The sequence below is a fragment of the Protomyctophum parallelum genome (genome assembly GCF_964188405.1).
Source record: "Protomyctophum parallelum genome assembly, chromosome: 8".
In the NCBI taxonomy this organism is placed as follows: Eukaryota; Metazoa; Chordata; class Actinopteri; order Myctophiformes; family Myctophidae; genus Protomyctophum; species Protomyctophum parallelum.
This window is the reverse complement of record NC_139703.1, coordinates 13,261,908-13,287,325: the sequence shown is the minus strand read 5'-3', so window position 1 is coordinate 13,287,325 and position 25,418 is coordinate 13,261,908. Positions and strand designations below refer to the sequence as shown.

Sequence of the window (25,418 nt, the reverse complement as noted above, 5' to 3'; positions counted from 1 at the left end):
ACGTTACTGCACTTAGGGGAATAATTGAGTCAAGACCTGCAAGACTGAACCTCAGTGTGCGGTTAATCTCCAGGGATTATTTCCAGATCAATCTGTGCTTTTGAAATGAATTCAAACAACAATAACGTGATTATAATCAAAAGTATTATATCAAAGGCATTAAACACTAATAAATATACCAATAACCAGACATAACAGCAGAGTCAAAATTAAGTATTTAAGATTATACTGTAGTTAACAAAAACTAAACTAAAGCCTAAAACTAGAAATGGTAAACTAGACTCTAAAATTAAAATAAACAATATTGTACACTTACAAAACTAACTAAAAATATGTTTATTGAGAGTGGGATGTTGTGTTTGTATTTCACATGAATGAACGAACGAACGTTTTAACATTTGAACAAACAAATGAATACATAAAATAAATACATAAATACTATAACTATTACTGAAACAAATAAAAGCTAAACTCAAACTAAACAACTTCATAATATAAGCATATTATGTAACTTTCACTGTAACATTGTTTTACTATGCATTTAAACAATAAAAACTACACTAAAATGAGCAAAATGACTCTGTAAACTCACTGAAACGAAACAGAATAAAGGCTAATAAAAGGTACTATGGTCGGATTAAATCTGATTAAATAAAGAAATCCTTCAGCAGTAATGGCATACAGTATTGTATATCTCAGGCTTAACATGCCACACGTACCATCGGTATGGTCCTGTACATTCACATGCATAAAAGGAACATGATAAAATAAATTACATGGGAAATCGTGGTGCAAAAAGACTTACATATTGTGCATACACTGGTACAGTATGCATACTGTACACACAAACATGTAGATGTACAGGTATTAACCAGTGCATGTGTGTGTGTGTGTGTGTTTGTGTTGTTTAGCCATAGACCTGTGTGCTGAGGGTAAGCATGACTGTCAACATATCTGTCTCCCCGAACCTGGAGTCTTCACCTGCGACTGCAATGAAGGATACACACTCAACGACGACAAGAAGAGCTGCACACGTCAGTCAGACCGACACACACACACACACAAACACACAGACAGGCAGACACACAGACACACATCATGTATCGTTATTATTATTTTAATAATGGCTTCACATGCACACACAGCTACACACGTACTGTACAAACAAATACAGTTTGCAAATATGTAACCAGGCTGTCAACATACATATATTCACACACAACATACACAAGTAAAGCCAAGCATGCGCTCATATTGACTGCTATTATGTGGTGTGTGTGTGTGTGTGTGTGTGTGTGTGTGTGTGTGTGTGTGTGTGTGTGTGTTGTTCAGCCATTGACCTGTGCGCTGAGGGCAAGCATGACTGTGAACAAATCTGTATCGCCGCTCCGGGCGTCTTCACCTGCGACTGCAACCAAGGATTCAAACTCAACAAAGACAAGAAGACCTGCACAAGTCAGTAAATTACACTCAGAACAGAAGACGTTTTTCTTTGCATCTCCTCAGTCTCTGTACAATTTCTTTGTATTCATCTACAGTATCTTTTCCTTTAACTAACCTTAAAGGGTACATTTTATGATGTAAAATGTTACAGCACATAATACAGCACATATGGAGTTAGACTGAGGAGATTATACCAAGAGTGTAATTCTCATTTAAGCTTCAGCAGGCATATTGTTCTATACTGTCTATGGTGTGCATGAACTAGGTGTTTTCAAATAGTAAAAAAACTAATGTTGGATGTGTCTATAACCAGTGGTCTTCAACACGGTGTAAACCAATTTCTTCCCTACAGTATATCATAGTAACAAAACAAAAACACATATGGCGGTTACATTACCCACTCCCCTATTTAACTCCTTTGTATGAGTATGTGCTTATGTGTGTATGTGTGCACTGTGTGCAGATCTGGACCTGTGTAACACAGTGGAGCATGGCTGTGAGCACCTGTGTGTAAGCACCCCAGGATCCTATTCCTGTATCTGCCCCGAGGGTCAACTGCTGCAAGACGATGGAAAGCGTTGTGGAAGTACGTACAATCTATACTGTATATTATATATATCGCTGTCTGAGTCAGGCACTGTAACACTGTGGTTGTCAAAGTGTCCGGGGACCCCCGTGCGGTTCCAAGGGGTCCCCAGCAAAATCAGTTGAAATGCACTAATGGGTGGCTGCAATTCGAAACTGGCCAGAGGAAAAAAGTCAATCCCCGCCCCCTTTACTGTATAATAATTTTCCTTTCTAACCGTTTATATGATGCCTTAAATGTTCTGATGAAATGAATATGAAGGACCCCAATGGAAACAAGCCATAGGCTTTCTTGGGTTTTAAATCCTCTTAGCGGACCTTGTATTGAACCGTACTTTCCTGTGCTTATTTCTGCAAACTATTAAAAAACTACAGTATATAAACCAATCTACAAGCTCAGAACTACTGAGCTGCAATTCCGCTATTTTCTGTGTGGTTATTTTCTCAATTCGATGTTTTGTATTATCTATGACATTTTAAACATATGTTACTACAAAATTGACCAAAATAAATTAACTACTAAACTCATCTGTTCCTCTCCCCAAGCTTGCAGGTCAGCCAACATTGACCTGGTGCTGGTGATTGACGGATCCAAGAGTGTCCGTCCGCAGAACTTTGAATTGGTCAAAAAGTTTGTCAACCAGGTAGGAATTTCTTTGGTCATATCTACACTGATATAAGTGATATATTTCACATCATATAACGTGTCGCATATTGGATTAGATACCTGTCAGTGGGGGGGTGTTAGATGCCATGGCAGGAGTAGGACGTGAGGTAATATGTCCTTTTCGTGGGGGCTCCTCACTGGCAGGTGAGCCAGTAGGACCACAACAGCAGTGGTGAAGTGTGTGGGGAGGTTTTTGGAAGGAAAAAAGGGTAAAAATGAAATAAACCGACCAAACCAAATTTGAAGCAGCCCCATGTACAGCATAAGGATCAGATGACTCCTCTCCTCTGCAGGTTGTGGATTCATTGGATGTGTCCCTTCATGGTACCAGAGTGGGTTTGGTCCAGTACTCTAGCCGAGTAAGAACAGAGTTTCCTCTGAACATGTACCACACAGCTGACGAGATCAAAGCTGCTGTTATGAAGGTAAAAGCATACATTATTAATATTTAGTTACTCTTCTTTTTTCCCCTTTTTTGTACACTTATTTACCTATTTGTAACTTTGGCTATTGGCTAACTAACTATTGTGTGTCCACAAATGTCACAGTAGAAGTGTTATGGTAAATACTATTTGCACAGATTTATTGGGAACACTAGAAACTCAAATACATTTGGGGAATGTGCAAGTGCTCTGGGGACATCAAAAGTGGGTAATGGCCCCTACACACTGGTCACAGAGGTTTTGCTCGCTGTGTGTGAAAGGCTCTGAGAGAAGATCCATCGCAGATACAAGTGCTCGCCGATGCCTTCCCGAGCATTTCTGAATATCTAGCAGGTTTGATATTTTACTTTCTCGCCGACTGGACATCATACGCCGGTATGAACGGGGTTGCGACGGCACCCCGAGAAGGTCCATATTACAGCCAATGAGAGCACAGGACAGCTGTGCTCAAAGACGGAAAGATTACTCAGGATAATGTTTGATTCGTTGATTGATGAAGTTCAATCAAATCCTGTTCATTTATTTATACTTAAATGGTACAAAAATAGCCAATCTTCAAGTTCACAACTCATTACATCCAAGATATGTTGTGAGCTTTTTTTGTTAAAGGAGAATTTCGGACTAGAAAGCCTTCTAGTCCGAAATTCTCCTTTAACATTGATACTCATTTCAATACCCACTATAAAACAGTATGCAGATTAGTTGAAGATTAGATCCCATAGCTTGAGAAATACTAATTTTCATGTATGACTCCAACCACGCTAGGTGGACTACATGGAGAAGGGAACCATGACAGGCCTGGCCCTGAAGCACACGTTGGAGAACAGCTTCAGAGAGTCTGAGGGAGCCCGCCCCGCAGACCGCAACGTCCCCCGCATCGGGCTGGTCTTCACGGACGGTCGCTCCCAGGACGACATCACAGAGTATGCCAAGAAGGTCAAGGAAGCTGGTGAGATATGCAGACAAATGTCTCTCCTTCACTGATGTTTCTGTCTTTTTTAGACCACTGTTTCCCAAACAGTGGGTCGGGATCCATTTGTAGGTCGCGGCACATTTTCTGTGGGTCTCGAGTAAAATATCCACTAAATGTTTAATTATTATTAAAATAAATCTCAAGTTAAAAACATATTCCAAACTTTTTCAAAATAATTCCCCAAAAACAATTAGAGGGGAAAAATACTTCTCAGGGAGACGTCACATTTCTCTTCTGTGTCTCGAGCTCATAGGCTTGGGAACGACAATAACATGTCTTTGGGTTTCTATACAGGCATCATCATGTATGCCGTGGGCGTAGGGAAGGCTGTGGAGGACGAGCTTCGTGAAATCGCCTCTGAGCCTGTGGAGAAGCATTTCTACTACACCACTGACTTCTCTGCCATCAACACCATTGCTGAGAACCTCAAGTTCAATGTCTGCCCAGGTACGTCACACCAGCGGGGCTCCGCGGGTGTGGCACAGGGACATTTTGTGGGGGTTGCTCAGTTTAATGTCACCAATGTCTTTGCATTTCTGGGATATTGAGGGGCAGGACTGAGCAGAGGATTGAACCCAGAACAGTACCGGTTTCATAGTAGGCCGCTGATCCGATCCATTGATAATCTAATTGATAAATGATTGATTGATGATAACATGCTCTGGAAATGCACGCAGACATCCGACCCACCACTTAACATGGCAGGCATCAGATGGGTGGGCCGCGAAGGCTTTTGGCCTTTTTGATTCGGCCCTGATCATATTTGGCATACTGTCATAAATTATCAATAATTCAATTAGTGTATCTTTTGTCTGTTACTTTGTACGGCAACTTTAGCAGAATGGAAGATCACTGTGTTAATGGCTCATCGTTACCTACGTACACCACTCTCTCTCTCTAACTCCCCTTTTTCTTCGTCCACTCTTCCCTCTGCAGCCGAAAGTCAGGGAGAGATTGAGGTGAAGGATCCATGTGCCTGTGAGAGTCTTGTGGAGTTCCAGCAGGCCACCATGAGCACTCTGGAGCAGCTTACACAGAAATATATCCTTTCATGATGTGTCCTACAGTCCTGCACACAACCTCCTAAAACCAGCAACTTTTTAAAATGAGGGCTCTCTTCCCAGAAAAATCAACATAGATGTGCATAGTAAGAGCTGTGCTTTTAGTACCCTCTGGTGGACGCAGACAGACATAGTCATTGCAATAGTTTACCTCGCTTTGTGCAGCTCAGATAATCAGATAAGAGGAGATTTAATTTGCTTCATCAGCGTGGTGAGGGGTGCTAGCTGAGGCATTTCAACCCAGATTTAGCACTACTTCAGCAGCCACTAGGCTATTTTATCACCGTTACTTGCAATAGTCCAGTCTTTTTTCCACTTTTCCACTCACTCTCTCTCTCTCTCTCTCTCTCTCTCTTATACATTCACCACTGGTCAGGACAAAATGCTCCCTTGTCTGCTCAGGGTGTTTAGAAAGTAGAAACACACGTGAGTGTGCATGTGTGTACATGAATGTCGGCCTACGTGCGCACGCACATGCGCGCGCGTGTGTGTGCACAGTGCACACAGTACAGTACAGTACAGTGATGTAAAAAGTACTCAAATTGTATCAATACTGCAATGTAGAAACACTCTGTTACAAGTAAAACTTCCACTGAAGTCGTTAATGTATGTGTTGTAATAATAATCAAAATCTACAAAGTACCGTAACTAGTAATTAAGGTTTTCTATTGTTATTACTCTTGGTCTGTGTGTTTGTCTTTAACCCTCGATGCACTGGGTGCCATGACAACTCGCTTGGAAACCCTGGAGAACCAGCTGCTCTCCAGGAAGTGAGCTGTCGCCACGGTGACTGAACAGGAAGTGACACATGTGGACGAGGAAGTGGAAATGCAGGGAGGCTGGAGAAGGAAGAGGAAGTGGGTGAGGAAGAGGAGGGTGACTTCCTTTGACTGCATTTCCGCAGGACGGAGCCAAAGATTCAATAAATGTGCACGTAGATCATAGACTCGTTTCCCAAAGCGTCCATAGCATTCTTCAGCATGTCTTTGTACCATATTTTACCTGAGCTGTCAAATATTGTCATTCAGCATAAATTAATAACCATTGAACCTTCATTTTCTCCACAAATATTAGTATCACATACCTAATGGCTCAAGGGATTTGTATTACAACTATCACAGTGTGAAGTGAGGGGCGCTAATATAGTAACGTCTAACGTCTACTCTAAGGTGACGTAATGGTGATGTAAAACAAACGGTGCAAACACAAACATACGCCATTAACAATAAAGAGACAATATGACGTACTGTAAATGACACATTATGACGTACATTTTCCCTTCATTGTCAATGCGTTTACAAAACAAACATTGAACTAAAGACAAACATTAAACCTGTGTATAGGAGGGGCTAGTGCCCCTCAAAAAACACTGGTGTCTATGAACGCTCTCGGAAATGAGTCCAAGAAGGATAAAAGCTATACTACCAGGCTCAAAGAAATCTTAGCTATACAATCTCACCACACATTGGAGGGCATTGTCCATGATGCGTGTTTTTGTTTTTTTGTTTTCTTTTGCAGAATTAAACCTACAGTAGATTATCAACAAATTAAATTACATAATTATGTTATATACCCATAGCACAGTGGTTCTCAAACTTTTCTTTTTTCTTTTTTAATTTCAAGGACCCCCACTTTGCTACTCATTATGGCCATGTGCCCCATAACCCCATAACTCTGAGAGTGTTACTCTTGTAACACTGTCAGAGTTACAGACCTGTATCAATTTTGTATGAATCAAGTCCATTTGGTTCCTAATGATCAATCCTTTAGCTAGGGACCCCCAGGAAAGCCCTCAAGGATCCCTGGGGGTTCCCACTTTGAGAACCACTGCTGTAGCATAATGTGATGGTATTTCTTTCATCAGTGATGTCCAAAGCACACAGCACTGTGTGTGTGCAGATATACAGGATTCCAGGCCTGTAGGTTACATTGTACAGTACATTTGATCATTGAATTGAATACAGTGAAAATATCAGTATCTCTAGTCACAGTATTAAACACATACAGTAGGCTACACAGTTTGTCCACTTGTCTTTGTGCCCTATTTATACTTGATCTGTTTTGTACGGTTTGTTAAATATGATGTATTTATGATGGAGTTTTATACCAGCAGTAGTTATAACAGAGGAATAAAAGGAGAGGAGAGGAGAGTGGAGGAGAACTAAATAGAGCTAAAATTAAGTGTTATTATTACCACTCCCGATATGGAATTCTTCAGGGTCAAATCCAAACCCTGACATTCGTCATAGCCATAGGCTAGTTCCAAATGTTTAGTGAAATAGACAGTAAGTCAATGCAATAGTTCCAAATAGTTAGTGAAATAGGCAGTAAGCCAATGGAATAGTTCCAAATGTTTAGTGGACTAGTCAGTAAGTTAATGTAATAATCACACATAATGTATCATACATATTGAGCCAAATAAACATCAAAAAGTAAACATCAAAGAAGAAATTAGCTCTACTGTGCCTTTAGTTTACTTTAGCCTAGAGGGTGTACACTAACTAAACGATATCCAAAAGGCATTTTCCAGCTATCACTATATACCAATTACCCCAACCATATTCATGGATACAAAATATTTAATACAATATTTAGATCAAGATATCACAACTCCATGAACCTAAAACCAGTCAAGTCAAACCAGTGCTACACATGTTCTGTCTGCATTTCCTAAATTAATTTCAGAGTGGCATGTATGGTGCAAGATGTAGCATGGACTTTAAACCCAGTTCAGTCAAGAGCTATATCCATTGGTAGAAAGTGCCTACTGTATACAGTACTAAAAGTAACTAAGTACATTTACTCAAGTACTCCTACCACTGGCTATATCATACTAAGTTTGATTACAGTATCGCGTAACTAAGTATGACTCACATTGTGATTTGGGCATCTGTTTACACAATGTGCCGAGGAGAAAGGCGATACTGTGGCACAAATGCTGTTCTGGAGAAAAACATTATTGCTGGTTTAAAACAAGTGAGTTGCCTTTGTGAGTCAAGACTGCACAGTAAAATATGGAGTGCTGGGTCCATTTACACTGTCAAATTACCACTCTCGATTTTGCTGTGGGAGGGATTTTTTTCCTTTTTTTCTCCTTTTTTTACAGACACTCATGCTCCATATACTATCAAACAGTCAATAATCAATAATGGTCCAGTTCTGTAAACGCAGCAGCATGCTCTGAATAAGAACTATTTTCGGCTTCCTGAGCCAAAGAAAGTCTGGCGAGGAGTCAACTAAAGTTAGTGGATGGTGGAAGATCTGCTCTGATCTTCAATGTTTGTTTCTAAACTTTAGATCAACAACCACCAATATGCTTTTTCATAATTAGTCTCAGAGATGTCACCATTTCTGAACAAAATAATTATTCAGTTCGAATAGGTTCTAGTACAAGTACTACACTGCCAATTCCTCAATATCAATTTGTCCATTTGTAACTCAGAGTGTATACATTTGAATACCTTTGTACATAATTTAACAATCAGATATTACAATGTAGGCCATTGCAAAAAAACATTGCTTTCCTACCCTATAAAATATAAGGGAGTTCTGCCTGCATTAGCGGTGTTACCACGCCATCCCCCATCAAACTAATGCTGCTGTGTGTATATTGTAGCCTACCTGTTCCCTTGGCCTCACATGGACAATGTGTGATGTAAGTTACAGTATTATACCACTGTGACAGAGACAGAGACAACGGTATCCCTAGGCAATGTATGTAAAAATCACCTGGTGATTTGGTCGTCTCGTTTTAGACTTGTATGGCAAAGGCTGTAATGGATTTATACCCCATCGTATTTGGTTGTCTGTACTTTTTTGTATATTTTCTAATAACCTTTTTTTGTATTGTTCTGAAGACACCCTGTATCACGACACAAAAGGCAATAAAGAGTGAAACTTTTAAATACTTTGTTGATGTACCAGTATTTTTTTTAAACACACATTACATTTCCTGTTTCTCGATTCCATACAGAGCTTCAAGTGTTGAATGGATTTGAAGCTTTAAATATGGATGCTTACAATAATACTACAGCTGTAAAACAAATATCACTTCACTGCTAGACAGGATACCTCCCAACTACTACTAAATGTGAAATGATAACTACAACAGAACTACGAATATGAATGTAGTTGTTTATTTAGTCATAGTACTAATAACAACAATAACTAGAGAAGTCGCAATTTTGAAAAATTGCAAAGTGTTGTTGCCGCAGTCGCTTACAAGGGCCCTCCCTAATTTGAACATTTCTATAATGCTTTAGTTTGGTCTTCTGCCCCTGCAAGGGAATTCATGTCTTTATAAACGATTGTAAAACTAGAAAAATAGATTGGTTACGTAACCAACAACAGCCAATTAGCTATTACAAACATTATGCAAAGCTCGGCCAATCACCGCGGAAGTTAGGTCGGTTACTCCGGAAAAAGGAAAATAATAAAGTGTGACAATAACTATAGTCTGTTTTCCCTTTGGGTGACCACACTAATAAGAAAGAAACTAGAAATGCACTCTGTCGAGGTGGCAACTTACGCCTTGCACACTAGTAGGCCTACTTGTGCAAATCTATGTATGGCTATCCAGGGTTTGATGAGGTCACTCAGGTCAGTGTCGTGATCTTCATATTTGGAGAGAGCCATACGTGATGGCGGGATGTGTCTCAAGGTGTGATGTCACGAGGCGTGACCATATATGGAGGCGTGACACGAGGTGTGACATGACGCACTGACTGAAGGATATGCAGGTTTTCATAGTAAACAGCGACCTAAGGTCACAATAATAATATGGAACCCATTCTGCTGCGGTATGTTTTTGTGGCTGTACATTTCACACACAGTATGTGAACATTTTCCTCTGCATTTATCCATCCTAGCCCTTAACCAATGGAAGCCCAATATTAATATATTAATCCTAACCAGGGGTCATCGCCATGTTGGCTTGTGGTGGACATTTTTGTCAACATTACACATTCCACATGGGTCCATTTGGTTCCATGTGAACACTCAGAGTTAAAGGGGGTCCATTTGGTTCCATGTGAACACTCAGTTAAAGGGGGTCCATTTGGTTCCATGTGAACACTCAGAGTTAAAGGGGTCTTTGCAAATAAAACATTTGAGAACCACTAGTACTAGTAGACTCCTAATGTGACTTACTGACACAGTGTCAGAGTAAATAATTGTCATACATACTTCTAAATAAAAAAGAATATAAGACAACCTGGGGACTTAACATTCAGTAAGTGGGTGTTATGATCAAAATAAGAACATTATAATGGTGTGTAAAAAGGAAAACATATCAAGAATTTGCCACGGACAAGAGCAAGTCCTTGCCACGGACACATTTGTCCGTGTGTGGACATGTTGGTGACCCCTGACCTTTGTAGGACATGTCGGTGACACCTGATCCTAACTGGACATGTTGGTGACCCCTGATCCTAACTGGCGCCCTTCATCTTGTTCCAGAGACAATTCAGAAGAGGCTGATCAAAGCAACGGTTTTGACGATGTGTTTAAAATAACCAGCACAATACATACTGACAAGTTTGACAACCCTCTCAGAGATATAAATGAATGTCAATGTTTTACTGTTAACATATGGGTAGACACTCTTAATAGATTGATCCAATGTATTAAAGAGCATCATCATAGCAACATAACTGTTGTAGTCAAACACAGCACATCTTAATGACATTGAACTGTTTTCTCACTGATGCAAGAAGAGCTCATATGTTTTTGTTCTGAGGTTTCAATTAAGCTTCATTAACGGTATTGTTTTCACACACACATCTCTTAATGATCGTGATCTTCAAACATCCTCTCTCAGAAGATTTACCAAATCCCTGTGATGCTCTGGGTATGCATCACACACACGTACATGTACACATGCACATGCACACACACACACACACACACACACACACACACACACACACACACACACACACACACACACACACACACACACACACACACACACACACACACGCACACACGCACACACGCACGCACGCACACACACACACACACACACACACACACACACACACACACACACACACACACACACACACACACACACACACACACACACACACACACACTAACACACGCAATAACAAGCTGTGCTAGACCTTTAGACTACCGCTGGTGCATAACTCCATGGAATAGGTGCTCCTCTTCTTCCTGAATGCACTCATTAATGTCAAGGTGTCCCTCCAGTGTGTTGTTATGGTGAAGCAGCCCCAGTACACAGAGGCAACAAGTTCTCTCTCTCTGTTCATTACGGCGTACTGTACATATAGTAAGTAACTACAACAAAGTGAATTTGAGTGATGCAACAGCACAGGAGAGAGAGAGAGAGAGAGAGAGAGAGAGAGAGAGAGAGAGAGAGAGAGAGAGAGAGAGAGAGAGAGAGAGAGAGAGAGAGAGAGAGAGAGAGTAAATGAAATCAAATGACCCACATTTCTCCTGAACACAGACACAGACACAGCCTCTTGGCCAGTTCCCACTTGTAAAAGAGATGCAGTCTCAATGTGTTTTTACTGGTTAAATAAAGTTAAAATTGGCAGAATAACTACAAATATATAATATTGAGTTTGAAAATGAAATTAATTTATTGTGTGGTTGTCAGATATCAGTCTATATAGCCTACTGTACAAGCCAAGATCACCCCTAATCTTCATGGCCTTTTAATACCAAACCAAAATGAAGCACATTATGGCATTATTATTTACATACTTTTGAGCTGTGTGCAGTCAATACTGTATGTGTATGTGCTTCCATAACCTCACGTTAGTGTCAACACAAAGAGACAAACTGAACAAGCTGGCAAGGAGAGCCACCAGCTGTGACTTTGTGGCTACTGGTACCAACAAGTACTCAAAGTACCAGGCATTGAGTCAAAGTATAAATACTCTTCTTCAATATTACTCAACTACAAATGAAAGATGAAAGTGAGCTTGACGTGAAAACGTTTGAGTACGGAAAAAACGTGGAGGACGGTATAAAAGAATGCGATGGAGTAAAGAGATAAAACCCAAGCGGTTCTATAGGCCAAAGACTGAGAGAAGCATAAGCCCTGTGTTTTATGCATAGCCATTAGATGACCAGCATATAGGATTACATGAGCTAACCTGCTTAGCACTCACATGATTTCACGCCTCCCCATAAAAACAGCACAATTAAATCTCAAATCTTTCAAAACATATCGAATGGATCTGCCAGGGTGGGCTGTGTAACCCCAGTTCCCAGCCATAACATAATGTTCAACTTCTCAAATGTTAGTCCCATGTACCAATAGTCCGACATACGTGGCCGTTAAGACTATGCACCCGTGGCTTCCGCGTGCAATTAGGGTTTTAGATGTCGGACTAACGATACGCACCCAAATGTCTGATGACCGAACTGCGAGTTGAAAAGGCCAAAGATGTGAGCCAATTCAACTGTTAATGCCTAATACATGCTCCATTCTACAATGGTGTTGTTCACCACAAATAGCAGACAGACCTATAAGCTCACGTATTTAGTTATTTACGAGAGTGTCATGACCTGGGACACCTGGGATAATTGTGATTAATGACATTATTGTGCATAATCAAAATAAGCTGCCTTAAAACTCTTAAAATGCCAAAAATAATTGACCAATTGCACCCCAGCACCCAGGATGATCATTAGTCAAAATGACCAGATCTACGAACTCACAAATCACATCGCAACCCAACACTGCGATTCAAAGCTTGTTGATCTGCTATTTCTGGCAAAGAGATTTGGTGTCAAAGGAAATAAGTGCAGAGCCAACCCAGCCAATTTCACGATAAATTAATAATCTTCACAATATGAATATTGTGTGAGCATTGTTTTATTGCAATAAACAATAATAACAATTGAGTACCACAGACGAAAAACAAAGTTCAAATTTCATTCTGACCCCTCCACGAAAAGGCCTCGTTGTCCTGACCCCTTATCTATCATTTATACATTATGGATAAATAAATAGTGTGGACTTAGACTGTTTTTCGTCTGTGGCATATCAATTGTGCCAGAAGCTCCTGCATGTCCTGTCCTGCCAATCTGAACTTTTAGTCTGTTCACTGCTCAACCTCTCCTTTACTCTGCCCTCTTCTCTGTACTGTGGCATGTTTTCTGACCTCCTGCCTACTTGGCTTTCTCCATGTCCAGTAAGTATTTAATGCCGTCCACACACATGCACAGTTCATAATGAAGTGCATACAGGAAGCCAGCCAGAGTGCTAACCTGTGGCCATGTATGTCTTGGCTACTAACACATGCAGACCAGGCCAAAATAAATCTTACTGGGACATCAGATATAAACGTTCATTTTTGTCATGTATTTCATAACCTCTGCTTGGGTAAGACCAACTGAAAGATGATTTTACTTCTTTTTTTGGGGGCTTTTTTTGTTTGCCTTTGGGGAAAAGCAATATAAAGCTTTATTTGTAAGGGTATTCTGGAGTCTAATATGCGGCTTGAAAAAGGTAGCCTATAGTAACTCAGTGGCGCAATTCATATAGGCGGATTGATTATGTAACATTCAATAGGCTCCAGTCCCGGGCAGGACATAAAATGTACAGACTGAATGACCGACGTTTAGCAGGGCTAAATGTAGCTGTAACATTAAATATATTTGTATTACTGTAGGCTACTGTACTGTACTGTACTGTACTGTACTGTACTGTACTGTACTGTACTGTCCTGTCCTGTCCTGAGCGGCTCCTTAGGGAGACCTGTGGAAACGTCCCACCGGGAAGGATCGAGGCCCCTGGAAGTGTTGGAAAAGTTACTCAAAAACGGTAATAGGCCTATATAACAAAAAAAATCACACTCGTGTGAAGTTGACAGTGCCTTTCATCACAATGATGATGTCACAACATGATGTCACTGACATTCCGTGCTCAAACGGATAGACAGTCAGACAGACAGACAGACAGACAGACAGACAGACAGACAGACAGACAGACAGACAGACAGACAGACAGACAGACAGACAGAGAATGAAAACTATAGCAGCATTTCCATTTTGGTCCTGTATTACAACTGTCAGTGTAAATCTTAGAGTATACTCTATGGTGTAAATACACTAGCGCTCCTTCAGTGACATCTCTTGGCCGCAGGCGGAACTTTCACATATTTTCACGTTTCCAGCCGGATGACTATTGCAGTTACACCCTTGTTTTGTTTTAACATGCGTTTCTAGTGTGAAACAATTTGAATCAACCACAACACATGGACCTTTATTATGGAATGTTCATGACAGCATGATGTTTACAGCTCCTCAGAGGAGGAGCAGGGTCTATGAGGAGTATGAAGCTCCATTCCCTCTGCCGGGGAGTCAGGAGGAGAGCAGCCCGCACAGGGACACTGTTTACCAGGGAGAGCTGGTCAACAACACTGTACTGATACGACACCCAGCGCACATACTGGACATATATGGGAAGGTATGTATGTATGGATGGATCATGGATGGAGCCATGGAGGATGGATGAGTGGAGGCGTGGAGCACTTCTGTCTGTCTGTCTGTATGTATGTCTGTCTGTCTGTCTGTCTGTCACTTAGAGTATATATTTATTATGTATTACCGGTATATTAATATATACTCTAAAGGTCTGTCAAATATTGTGTCTTTTTGTTATGTATACTTTTTGATTGGATTCCCTTGTAATATGTCTAAATAGGGTTACTCTGGCAAATGTGTTTTATTTTTGCTCATTGTTTAGGGTTATTTTGGTAAAGGCATTCTATCCAGAGCCAGACCAGATCACAGCATCTCCAACCAATGGGAGGGTGAGGTTTATTACTACTACTACTAGGCTGCTGCCTGCTGCTACTACTATAGCCCTAGAACGGCTCTTTTTGTTACATACAGTATGTACAGTATTTCACATACAGAGCCATAGAACACCCTCCTTTATTTGTGGTAGACCGTTACCATGTGCGGCATGAATGTGATAAATGCTCTGTTTGTACTCATCCATTAAATTATTCCAAAGACGTGGAGTGAAAAATGGTCCTCTAGTTTTATATCCATGTGAAAGTTCTGGCACAAAACGCGTATTTAGTGAATTATCTCCACTTTTTCAAGAGATGCACACGGACGCCTTTCTCTCCGGCGAGGGGACGATTTAAGATACTTCCTGTTGTTTACCAAAGTCGTCATCACAAATTGACCAAGGAAACACAAAAGTTTGGGTCACACAATTGGCAGGTGCTTTGCGATAGGTGCTGGGTAATTAATCACACCACCTGCCAATTGTGTGACCCAAACTTTTGTGTTTCCTTGGTCAATTTGTGATGACGACTTTGGTAAACAACAGGAAGTATCTTAAATCGTCCCCTCGCCGGAGAGAAAGGCGTCCGTGTGCATCTCTTGAAAAAGTGGAGATAATTCACTAAATACGCGTTTTGTGCCAGAACTTTCACATGGATATAAAACTAGAGGACCATTTTTCACTCCACGTCTTTGGAATAATTTAATGGGTGAGTACAAACGGAGCATTTATCACATTCATGCCGCACATGGTAACGGTCTACCACAAATAAAGGAGGGTGTTCTATGGCTCTGTATGTGAAATACTGTACATACTGTATGTAACAACAAGAGCCGTTCTAGGGCTACTACTACTACTATTACTACTACTACTACTACTACTACTACTATACTACTTCTAGACCTACTCTTTTACTACTGCAGTACTCATACCAATATGGCCAACTAGAGATGTGCATAGTTAAGCCATATGACTCAGCATGCACTTTAATCTATAACCTTTGAACACCACATTGTGCCATATTTCTAATAATATTGAGTTGGATATGTAGTATGTACAACAGAGAATGAGAACACATTCAAAACCGAATAGAATAGATCCATTGAGTTCTATGGAGAAGTGGTGTTCTGTTTGGGTGTATCCGTTTTGTGCTGTTATCAGGTGCAGTGTATGTGATCATGTGTACGTGTATACATAGTGTCATTTCAATAGTTTTGCAGTTGCTTTAATAATGTTTTGTTGTTTTCCAGTCTTCTGTGGGCGTAGTCTACCGGTCATCTCACAATCCAAGTTAGTAGACAATCACAAAGCATGTTTTATTGACCAATTATTTGACCAGTTAAATACCATGACACCTAATTGGCCCAAGTGTCTATGCTCGGACGTGATATTTGTAACAAACCAAACCTCTTGAAAATCAGTTGAGAATTTTGCAAGTTATGATGGTTTTAATAGTGGAATCTCCATATTTTAACTTTTTGTGTTTTCGTAAATTAACGCCTACTTTATCATACTACAGTGTCACACAAGAGCATCAAAAGTAGCAGATCTACAAGCTCGAAATACAGTGCCACACATTTTTTAGCTTAGTTGTCAATCTGCTTGAATTAGAAAAGTACGAGTTTTGGACATATGAGGTTTCCACCCGACAGTGACGATTCAGCTAATAACGAGCAGCACATGTTGATTGGTCAATGGTCATTTAAAGTTAATTATTTCTCTGTCATCCAGGTATGAGCAGCTGGTTAGTCTAGCTCGTAGAGCTCTGCTGGCTCAGGGATTGGACAAGGATGTTGTCGATGAAACCCTCCTCAGGCTGTCTCAGCCAGTGGAAATGGAGGATGAACAGGAAGAGGCGGGACAAGGAGGAGGAGAGGTGTGTGATGTTCAGAGCTCCGTGGGGTCTGAGGAGGGGGAGCTGGACAGCGTGTGTGCCCAGAAGAAGAGGCTGTGGTCGGGTACAGAGAATGACTCACACCCTGTGGAGGTCAAGGCTAAAAGACCTCGCCGGTAAGACTTTAACTCAAACCCAAACCCTCTAGACTTGATAAACTAGATATGAGTCGTGTACTTCATCAAATTTCTTTGCTAAAGGTAGCCGATCCATAAGCTCACATGCGATGATTACGCTAAAGTATGATATAGTGTACATGTAGATCTGCTTTTTGGGAACGAAGCGACGTGTTGTGAGCTTGTAGATCTGCTATTTTCACTAGTTTGGGACCTGCCTCCCGGGAAACGTTGCTTTTGGGTCTTGAGCTAAAACGTTTGGGAACCATTTCATTTCATTTCATAGTAGTATTAGGTTCAGGTATACAATATATACACGTATATATACAATATACTTAATTATAATTATTAGGATTATTATTATTATTGACTTGTTGATGTTGCAGGTCAGGGTGCACTGAAGAGAACCTTTCACCTCTGAACTCTGATCCTGAACAGTGGGAGGGCTGCGAGCTCCTGCTGGTTGTTGATGACACACATCAACAGGTCTGTCTGTCGTGTGTCAACGCACACGTCTGTCTGTCTGTCTGTCTGTCAAATTACTGGCGTAGGAATCCGACAAAAACTAAAACATCTCCATAAATTCAAGGCTTCATAGGATGTGTAATTGATAGAAAATAGTATTTTTTTTGGGTGAACTACTCATTTTAATGCCATAATGAGTTGTGGTAAACATAAAGTTTATTTTTGTTGTGTTGTGTTTTGTGTCCTGGTTGTGAGGAGGGGAACAGACAGGTGAAGGTCAATCCATTCACCATCACAGAGTATCTGCAACTCACTCTAGAGGAGGTAACACACGCACACACATACTGTACACACACACACACACACACACACACACACACACACACACACACACACAGGCTCGTGACAATTATTACATTATTATTTGAGACAATCGCGATAATTTTACATAATAGTCTTGATCATCATTATCGTTTCCATGTTGTACATATTTTCAAACATTTAGTAGTAAGTAGCAAAAAGTAGCAAAACGCAACACATGCCGCGTTTTGAGCTTGTAGATCGGCTATTTCTACTATATTAAGTTATTCAATTAATAACAATTAAGTTATTTATTTGTCATATCTTCCCTGCACCTTTTGTTTACGAAGCCTTAAAAGTCAAAACAGAAATGAAATTTGTCTTCATAATGTGCAACGACAGAAAAACAATAAAAAAATTAATCTCAATTATAATTTAATCGTCTAGTAAAATGTGTTAAAATCGTGACAGCCCTACACACACACACACACACACACACACACACGTTGACTGTATGTCTGTGGTCTCTTTTGCCCAGGCGTTTTTCTTGGTGTATGCGCTGGGCTGCCTCTCAGTGTTCTGTGACCAGGTAACCAACCTAACAACCAACTCCTCCATCAACTGTTATTTTGTCTCTGTCATTACGTCCAAAACTGTTACTTTTCAGGATTCAAATAAAATAAAAAGGTTTGTGTGATGCTATAGTATGTCCAAGTAGGGAATTTATTTGCGAAAAACAGCAACGATTCGTTTTGATTAATGGTATGAATTGTTTTAAAGCTGTGGCCGTAACTATACTGTCCTAGCCTTGGGTCCCCGGGATTGGAAAGCTGCATAGCATGCTATGCTTTGGTGTGTTTATATGTTGTGTTGTGATCTCCTATGTATTTGTTTGTGTAGCAAGCGCAGTCTGTTGTCCAGCTGTGGAGACGCTTCCGGTCCATTCAGAGCAACTTCCTGTGGTCCTACACAGCATATCATTACTACAGATCTAAAGGCTGGGTTCCAAAACCTGGACTCAAATATGGTTCTGACCTCAGTACGTTTCAAGTCTGTCTGTCAGACATATAGAACCTGTATTATCTCTGTAATATCCTCCAATACTCAAACGTGCAATGGATTGGTATGGACTAACTTGTGTGTGTGTGTGTGTGTGTGTGTGTGTGTGTGTGCGTGTGTGTGTGTGTGTGTGTGTGTGTGTGTGTGTGTGTGTGTGTGTGTCTGTTGCAGTGCTGTACAGGAAAGGCCCTCCATTCTATCATGCCAGGTAGGGACAGGAAACACAAACATTATTATTTTGAAGACCCACTCGTTTTTAATTTATGTAAAATTTAGAATTTGTTGAAAATCTTTTAGTCCATGACCCACATTATGGGTCCCGACTCCCGACCCACTGTTGTTTCTATGTGTTGTATAGTAATTCTGTAGTATGTGAGCTGTGGTGCGTTCACAACACTGATGTGTTTCTATGTGTTCTATAGTTACAGTATTCTGTAGTGCTGCAGAGTGTGAGCTGTGGTGCGTTCACAACACTGATGTGTTTCTATGTGTTATATAGTTACAGTATTCTGTAGTGCTGCAGAGTGTGAGCTGTGGTGCGTTCACAACACTGATGTGTTTCTATGTGTTCTATTCAGTATTTAAGTCCGACGTCATTTTGTAGTGCTACGTTACGTCCGGGTCCAAGTGGCACCAGCTCCCGTCCGCATCCCATTGTAAATAGAATATCTAAACGTGTGAATCTTTTTAAATTGACGTTATTTTTCAGAAAGGAAGCCATAGAGGGTTAAAATGGGTCTTAATGCTTCCAACTCGAGTAGAATTATTAATGTTTTGTACAAGTGTCCATGACAACAAAAATATATGATGTGGAGACAATAAAGACTATTATTATCATTATTATTGAAGGTGGCAACAGTCCATTTGCTCGGTAAAATATTTCGGGGGATATTTAGAATGTGTGCAGGCTTGAGTATGTTGAATCTAGTTTGCATTAATGAGGATTTAGTTGACACAATAAAATAAAATGGCGATAGTATTCCATGTAGGGACAGACGGCCTGTCACAGCCAGATTTTGGAGAGCAGCGCAGCTTTGTTGTTGCGAGGAAAGCGGTAAAATGAGACTTTCGTGGTTGTTTTCGTCTCAGATTTAGTCCGACGGAGCGTCACAGTATAACTCCATGGGGACACAAAAGCGACACAAAAGTAGGACCCGGAAGTATCTCAGGAGGGGGCGCTCACGTCACAGCTAAAATACTGAATAGTTATTCTGTAGTGCTGCAGAGTGTGGGCTGTGGTGTGTTCACAACACTGATGTGTTTCTATGTGTTCTATAGTTATTCTGTAGTGCTGCAGAGTGTGGGCTGTGGTGCGTTCACAACACTGATGTGTTTCTATGTGTTCTATAGTTATTCTGTAGTGCTGCAGAGTGTGGGCTGTGGTGCGTTCACAACACTGATGTGTTTCTATGTGTTCTATAGTTATTCTGTAGTGCTGCAGAGTGTGGGCTGTGGTGCGTTCACAACACTGCGCTCCTTCAGCTGGCGTTCTCTAGCCGCTCTCAACCGCATCACCGCCAACGTCTCCAAGGTACTGTAAACCCTGCTAGTACTTACTAGTACACTACACTCCTATAGCAATACTCTAGTAATACTGTAGTACTCTCATAGCAATACTCTAGAAATACTGTAGTACTCCTATTGCAAATAGCAATACTCTAGGAATACTGTAGTACTCTTATACAGGCATGCAAACAGGCCCAGGGTGAAAAAGGGGACAGTGTGCGGGGCCCGACGCTGTGCCGCAATATCTTTGAGCGTTTTTATCGGTACCAAACCGACTTTGAGGGGAGGGGGGGTCGTGGGGGACAGTAGTAATGCGTGATCATATTGTAGTAGTAGAAATATTGCAGTAATGCGTGCTCATGTTTTAGTAACAGTCTAGTAACACTAATATAGTAGTAGTAGAAATATTGCAGTAATGTGTGCTCATATTGTAGTAACAGTCTAGAAAATATTAAAGTAATGTGTGCTCATATTGTAGTAACAGTCTAGTAAATATTACAGTAATGTGTGCTCATATTGTAGTAACAGTCTAGTAAATATTACAGTAATGTGTGCTCATATTGTAGTAACAGTCTAGTAAATATTACAGTAATGCGTGCTCATATTGTATTAACAGTCTAGTAAATATTGCAGTAATGTGTGCTCATATTGTAGTAACAGTAGTAAATATTACAGTAATGCATGCTCATATTGTATTAACAGTCTAGTAAATATTGCAGTAATGTGTGCTCATATTGTAGTAACAGTAGTAAATATTACAGTAATGCGTGCTCATATTGTATTAACAGTCTAGTAAATATTGCAGTAATGTGTGCTCATATTGTAGTAACAGTCTAGTAAATATTACAGTAATGCGTGCTCATATTGTAGTAACAGTCCAGTAACATACTCTCTATAGGAGCTGTTGCTGTCCTACATCATCCACCCTGATGACCTGTCAGAATCTGACCTCGATTCTCCTCTCTGTCTGAACAAACTGACTGTTCAGGTACACACACACACACACACACACACACACACACACACACACACACACACACACACACACACACACGTCATGCACAGTACATGTTGTTTATGTACCGTATAGGAGCATACAGGACATACAGTACACACAGTACACATATAGTATACTACTGTAGTAGTACTGTGGTTCTACTTGTCTCTCAGCCTCTGTAATGCTGTGTCTGTCTCTGTCTCTCTCTCTCGCTCTCTCTTCAGGACATTATTATGAGCCGGTGGATTTCTTCTCGAGAACGAGAACAAGAGGACATTTGATTGGCAGACCGCTGATGAGAAGACTGCTGTGATTGGATGATAACAGTGAGACAGTACTTAGTGTTTGAATGTGGTGTCAGCTGACCCAGGGTCAGCTGTAGTTTGACTGTTAAAGCCATTGTTAAGAAAATATATAAGAAAATATATAAGATGTTTTCATTCCATTCCATTTTTATTTCACATTAACAAATTGTCCCCTTACACGATATTGTGCGTGTGATTAAACCAGTAACAGATGATTTAAAGGGAAATAATTCCAAAGAATCACCTCCTTAGTTATTATTCACAAGTAAGATTCCAGCAAGTGTAGCTGCATTGTTGATTTGCGTTAACATAAAACATTTTTGAATACCTTTTTCTCTGGTGTTTTTGTAGAGGATTGCGTAAACGCTTGTCAGTATGCTAATTGACATTAGTGGTGGGGTTGAAAATTACCAGGAAATATGCAAATGTAATGCTGGCACAGGAAATTATGTTTGCATGCACAGGAAGTACTGCACACCAATGAGGGAGTAGTCTTGCGAGTCAGACTGTTGCCTTCCACCATTTTCAAATTCCGTCATACGGTCTACACTAATTTAGCACAGAACCACTGCTCTAAATAAAGGGGAAGAGGGATGCAATGTTGGTTTTGTGGTTAGATGTGACACAGTAGAGGCCTATTATTGACACACCCACATCAGTCAAATCAAGTAAAATGTATTATATAAAGCACATTCACAATTTCACAAACAAGTCTGGTTGACCAAGGTGCTGTACAGAGCTAGCTAACATCACACATTCAGAATCGCCACATCCATGGTGACACTCACAGTTCTCAGTCGCCAGATTGAGGTAATTTGGATTCCTCGTTTCATGTTAATTAGAGTCTTTGAAGTGGTCAAACTATCAATAGAGTAGTTATTAAAAAGCCTCAATCTGCAATTTCTTCATCTTGGCTGTATGGCTACCAAAACGTCATACTTTTACATATTGTGACAATTGCTTATGAAACAGCGTTAGTATGTGAGGGGGCTCCTTTCACTCTGTTTCACAAATCACAGATTGGGACTTGGCCTGACAACACTTTTTAGATTTGAGATTATATTTTGCTTTAATCCATGCACTCTCCTCCCCTCCTCATGTCCTCTGTGCGCCCTCGTCCTCTGTCGTCCTGTCTATGATGTAGTAGGAGTGTGCGTGGATGTGCTGATTCAGCATGTTGTATTTGGAGGCTCTCTTCATGCGCGGCAGAATGAACTTCTCAGTGAAGTGGTCTTTAGAGAGTGCTGCTTTCCCCTGCATGGCCAGCACGCCATTCACAAACTCCAGAGTAAAGCTGTAGCAGTTATGGTCCTTCTCATCAAACCTAGGCAGGCAGGTTGACAGACAGAGAGTTGTTTACAACAGTTATGGTCCTTCTCATCAAACCTAGGCAGGCAGGTGGACAGACAGAGACGTGTTTACAACAAATGCATGACTGTTTGACCTGTAAACTTGAGCAGTGATTCTCAAAGTGGGGTCCGGGGAACCCCAGGGGTCCTTGAGGAGGTAATTACAGTAGTATTGCCAGTAGTAGTAGTAATTCTAGTGGAAGTACCTGTGCCAGGCGGGGTCCCACATGGGTCCATCAGAGAACTTTTCCAGGTACTGGTTCCACTGGTCCAAAAGGTTGAACATGTCTGGTCTGACCAGAGGAATACTAATGGACCTCTCCCAACCAGACACATCTCTGCGAACACCCGACATGGTGTAGTTATACACCACTCCTATACACACACACACACACACACACACACACACACACACACACACGTTAGCAAACTTCAGCTGAAGTGTTAATAGCAGCATGACATATTAACCTTTTTCTCAAGTCGCTTGAATGCATTTATTTGAACTCTAACTAACCTCATTCTCTTAACGGTGCCCCAAAACCCCACACCATTAAGGCTCTGCATGACTGTAGTCCCAGTTTTCTTGAAGGTGGCATACACATTTCCCGGTTAAGTTTTTGATTGGCTTGGCAGCAGATTTGAACTGGAAACAGATGAAGGAGCCAATCAAAGAAAGCTGTTGGGAAGGGAACTGGAACAGGAAATGTTTATGCTACCTGCAGGAAACTAGTACTATACAGTTATGCTCAAAGCCTATTGGCCAATGCACTACACTTTTCATTGTGTTCATAGTACTGCATAAATTATAATGTAATGTAAAACACTGTCATAGTAATTGCAGTTGTCTTGTCAGTCAAAATGGGCTAAATTCACATTTACACAGGTGTTCATTGGGCAAATCATGGCATACAAATACATAAAATTGGACAATGAGCATTGTGTTTGTAACTTTGTATAAAAGATGGCCTCTTTTGGTGAGGCCATCCTCACCAAATAACATCCCTACACACAATTGAAGAGTAACAATGCATGATGTCAATAACATGCATGATACCATACCATAGGTGTGGAGGAAGGAGAGAATGGATGCCTAATGAGAGTCAAGTAGAACTTGACTGTAGTGTTTAACCCCAGTGCAGCAGTGGTAAAAGAAGAAATCACACCCGTGTGAACTGAGTGGTGTAACTCCCCCCCCCCCTCCTCTCTCTCTCTCTCTCTCAGGCAACAGTGCAGCACTATCTCTCTCTCTGTTTCTGGCACAACAGCGCCCCTACTGGTACTAATAGTCATACTGGTGCTCATAGTCACATAGGTTGGTGGGTTAACGTCACATAGGTGAACACGGACATTGCTGTTCCTTGGAGTGGTTGCACCACTCAAAAAAATAACTATAGTGTGGTTGTAAAACAACTATACAATAGATGTAAGTTTGGGGGGAATGAGGTTAGAGTTTCAGGAAATGCAACTGGACTAAGAATGTTCAGGTGAGAATTATTTGTTGGGGTGCTTTTTACCCCTTTCTCTCCAATTCAGTCATTGTGCCATTGTCCTCCCCACACACATTTCTGTCTGTTCACTGCTGTTGTATCATACTGACTCACCTGCCAGTAAGGAGCCCCCACTGGGAAGACGTACGTGTCTTCCTGGGCCAGGCCGTGACAAATACCAGTACCACCCTCCCCACTTGGCTTCCCTCCCATGCAGGCTCCCCTGAACATGGGCCATTTGTGATTGTATACAGATAGACACTCAACAAAGGTGGTGGACGGGTACCTTTACCACTGTGCCACCCAGTTGCCCCAAGTTTTTGTAGAGTGTGTGTGTACCTTTGGTGTCTGAGATCCCAGTGTGAAGTTCTGATGTTTCATCAAAGTCACTGCAAGACAAAAACACACTAGATTATTCTAGATTCTTAGTGTGTGTGTGTGTGTGTGTGTGTGTGTGTGTGCGTGTGTGTGCGGGGGCGTCTCAAAAGCGATAACCTGTCCCTTGAGCAAGACACTGAACCCCTAACTGTTCCTGATGAGCAGGTTGGTGTCTTGCATGCATGGTTTCCTCCACCGTGTATGTGTGAATGTAATGCACATTGTAAATCTCTTTGGAGACAGCGCTATAGAAATGCACACATATTTTGTTGTTGATGTATACTTCCTTGCTACTGAAATTTGAGAAAACATGCCTGAGCTCCGAACTATAATCGACTTATAATCAAGCAAAGGGCGTAAGTGTGTGTGTGCGTACCTGTTGCCAGGTGTAATCAGGAAGCAGCATGACGTCTTGTGTCCATTGGTAAATGGACTGGGCACGCTCACTGGAGCCTCCTCTAGTCTCCGCCCACTCAGTGTGGCATCGCAGACAGGACACGCCTCCGGCAGGAAGAAACAGAAGATTTGTTTCTCACAGTGGCAGAATTTAATCAAAGTTTTATCCATCACTCCATCATGTCCACATCATTCTCTCCTCTTCTCAGGGTGCCT

General features: G+C 41.0%; 3 protein-coding genes across 16 annotated transcripts in view; 2 read left to right on the top strand and 1 right to left on the bottom strand.

The window, feature by feature from the left end:
• The window catches only part of matn4 (matrilin 4), a 40,375-nt gene extending 31,293 nt beyond the window's left edge, over positions 1-9,082 (top strand). For all 12 annotated transcript variants that reach the window (XM_083771954.1, XM_083771959.1, XM_083771956.1 and 9 more), the window contains 9 exons: positions 912-1,034; positions 1,333-1,455; positions 1,907-2,029; positions 2,575-2,672; positions 2,989-3,120; positions 3,904-4,087; positions 4,406-4,558; positions 5,048-5,152; positions 5,888-9,082. In XM_083771954.1, coding sequence (XP_083628080.1) covers positions 912-1,034; positions 1,333-1,455; positions 1,907-2,029; positions 2,575-2,672; positions 2,989-3,120; positions 3,904-4,087; positions 4,406-4,558; positions 5,048-5,152; positions 5,888-5,946 — 1,100 coding nt within the window. In that variant the 3' untranslated portion in view covers positions 5,947-9,082. The remainder of the gene's footprint in view (positions 1-911; positions 1,035-1,332; positions 1,456-1,906; positions 2,030-2,574; positions 2,673-2,988; positions 3,121-3,903; positions 4,088-4,405; positions 4,559-5,047; positions 5,153-5,887) is intronic.
• Positions 9,083-14,371: 5,289 nt separating this feature from the next.
• Positions 14,372-21,814, top strand: tsen2 (TSEN2 tRNA splicing endonuclease subunit). Of its 3 annotated transcripts, none has more exons than XM_083770982.1 (12): positions 14,372-14,620; positions 14,900-14,966; positions 16,201-16,240; positions 16,682-16,960; positions 17,347-17,446; positions 17,684-17,749; positions 18,264-18,314; positions 18,626-18,764; positions 18,956-18,992; positions 20,207-20,315; positions 21,189-21,278; positions 21,512-21,814. In XM_083770982.1, the coding sequence occupies exons 1-12, from the start codon at positions 14,441-14,443 to the stop codon at positions 21,566-21,568; spliced, it is 1,215 nt and encodes a 404-aa protein (XP_083627108.1). In that variant the 5' UTR covers positions 14,372-14,440; the 3' UTR covers positions 21,569-21,814. The 3 variants fall into 3 exon arrangements, with proteins under 3 accessions (XP_083627108.1, XP_083627107.1, XP_083627109.1); XM_083770981.1 differs by having other exon boundaries at positions 17,681-17,749; XM_083770983.1 differs by lacking the exon at positions 17,684-17,749.
• A 161-nt stretch (positions 21,815-21,975) lies between these two features.
• Positions 21,976-25,416, bottom strand: LOC310862869 (MKRN2 opposite strand protein-like). The gene is made up of 4 exons (XM_083770984.1): positions 25,183-25,416; positions 24,768-24,817; positions 23,148-23,316; positions 21,976-22,916 (listed from the first exon to the last, which is right to left on the bottom strand). Exons 1-4 carry the CDS (start codon positions 25,371-25,373, stop codon positions 22,688-22,690), a joined length of 639 nt encoding a protein of 212 aa, XP_083627110.1. The 5' UTR covers positions 25,374-25,416; the 3' UTR covers positions 21,976-22,687.
• Between the last annotated feature and the right edge of the window lie 2 nt (positions 25,417-25,418).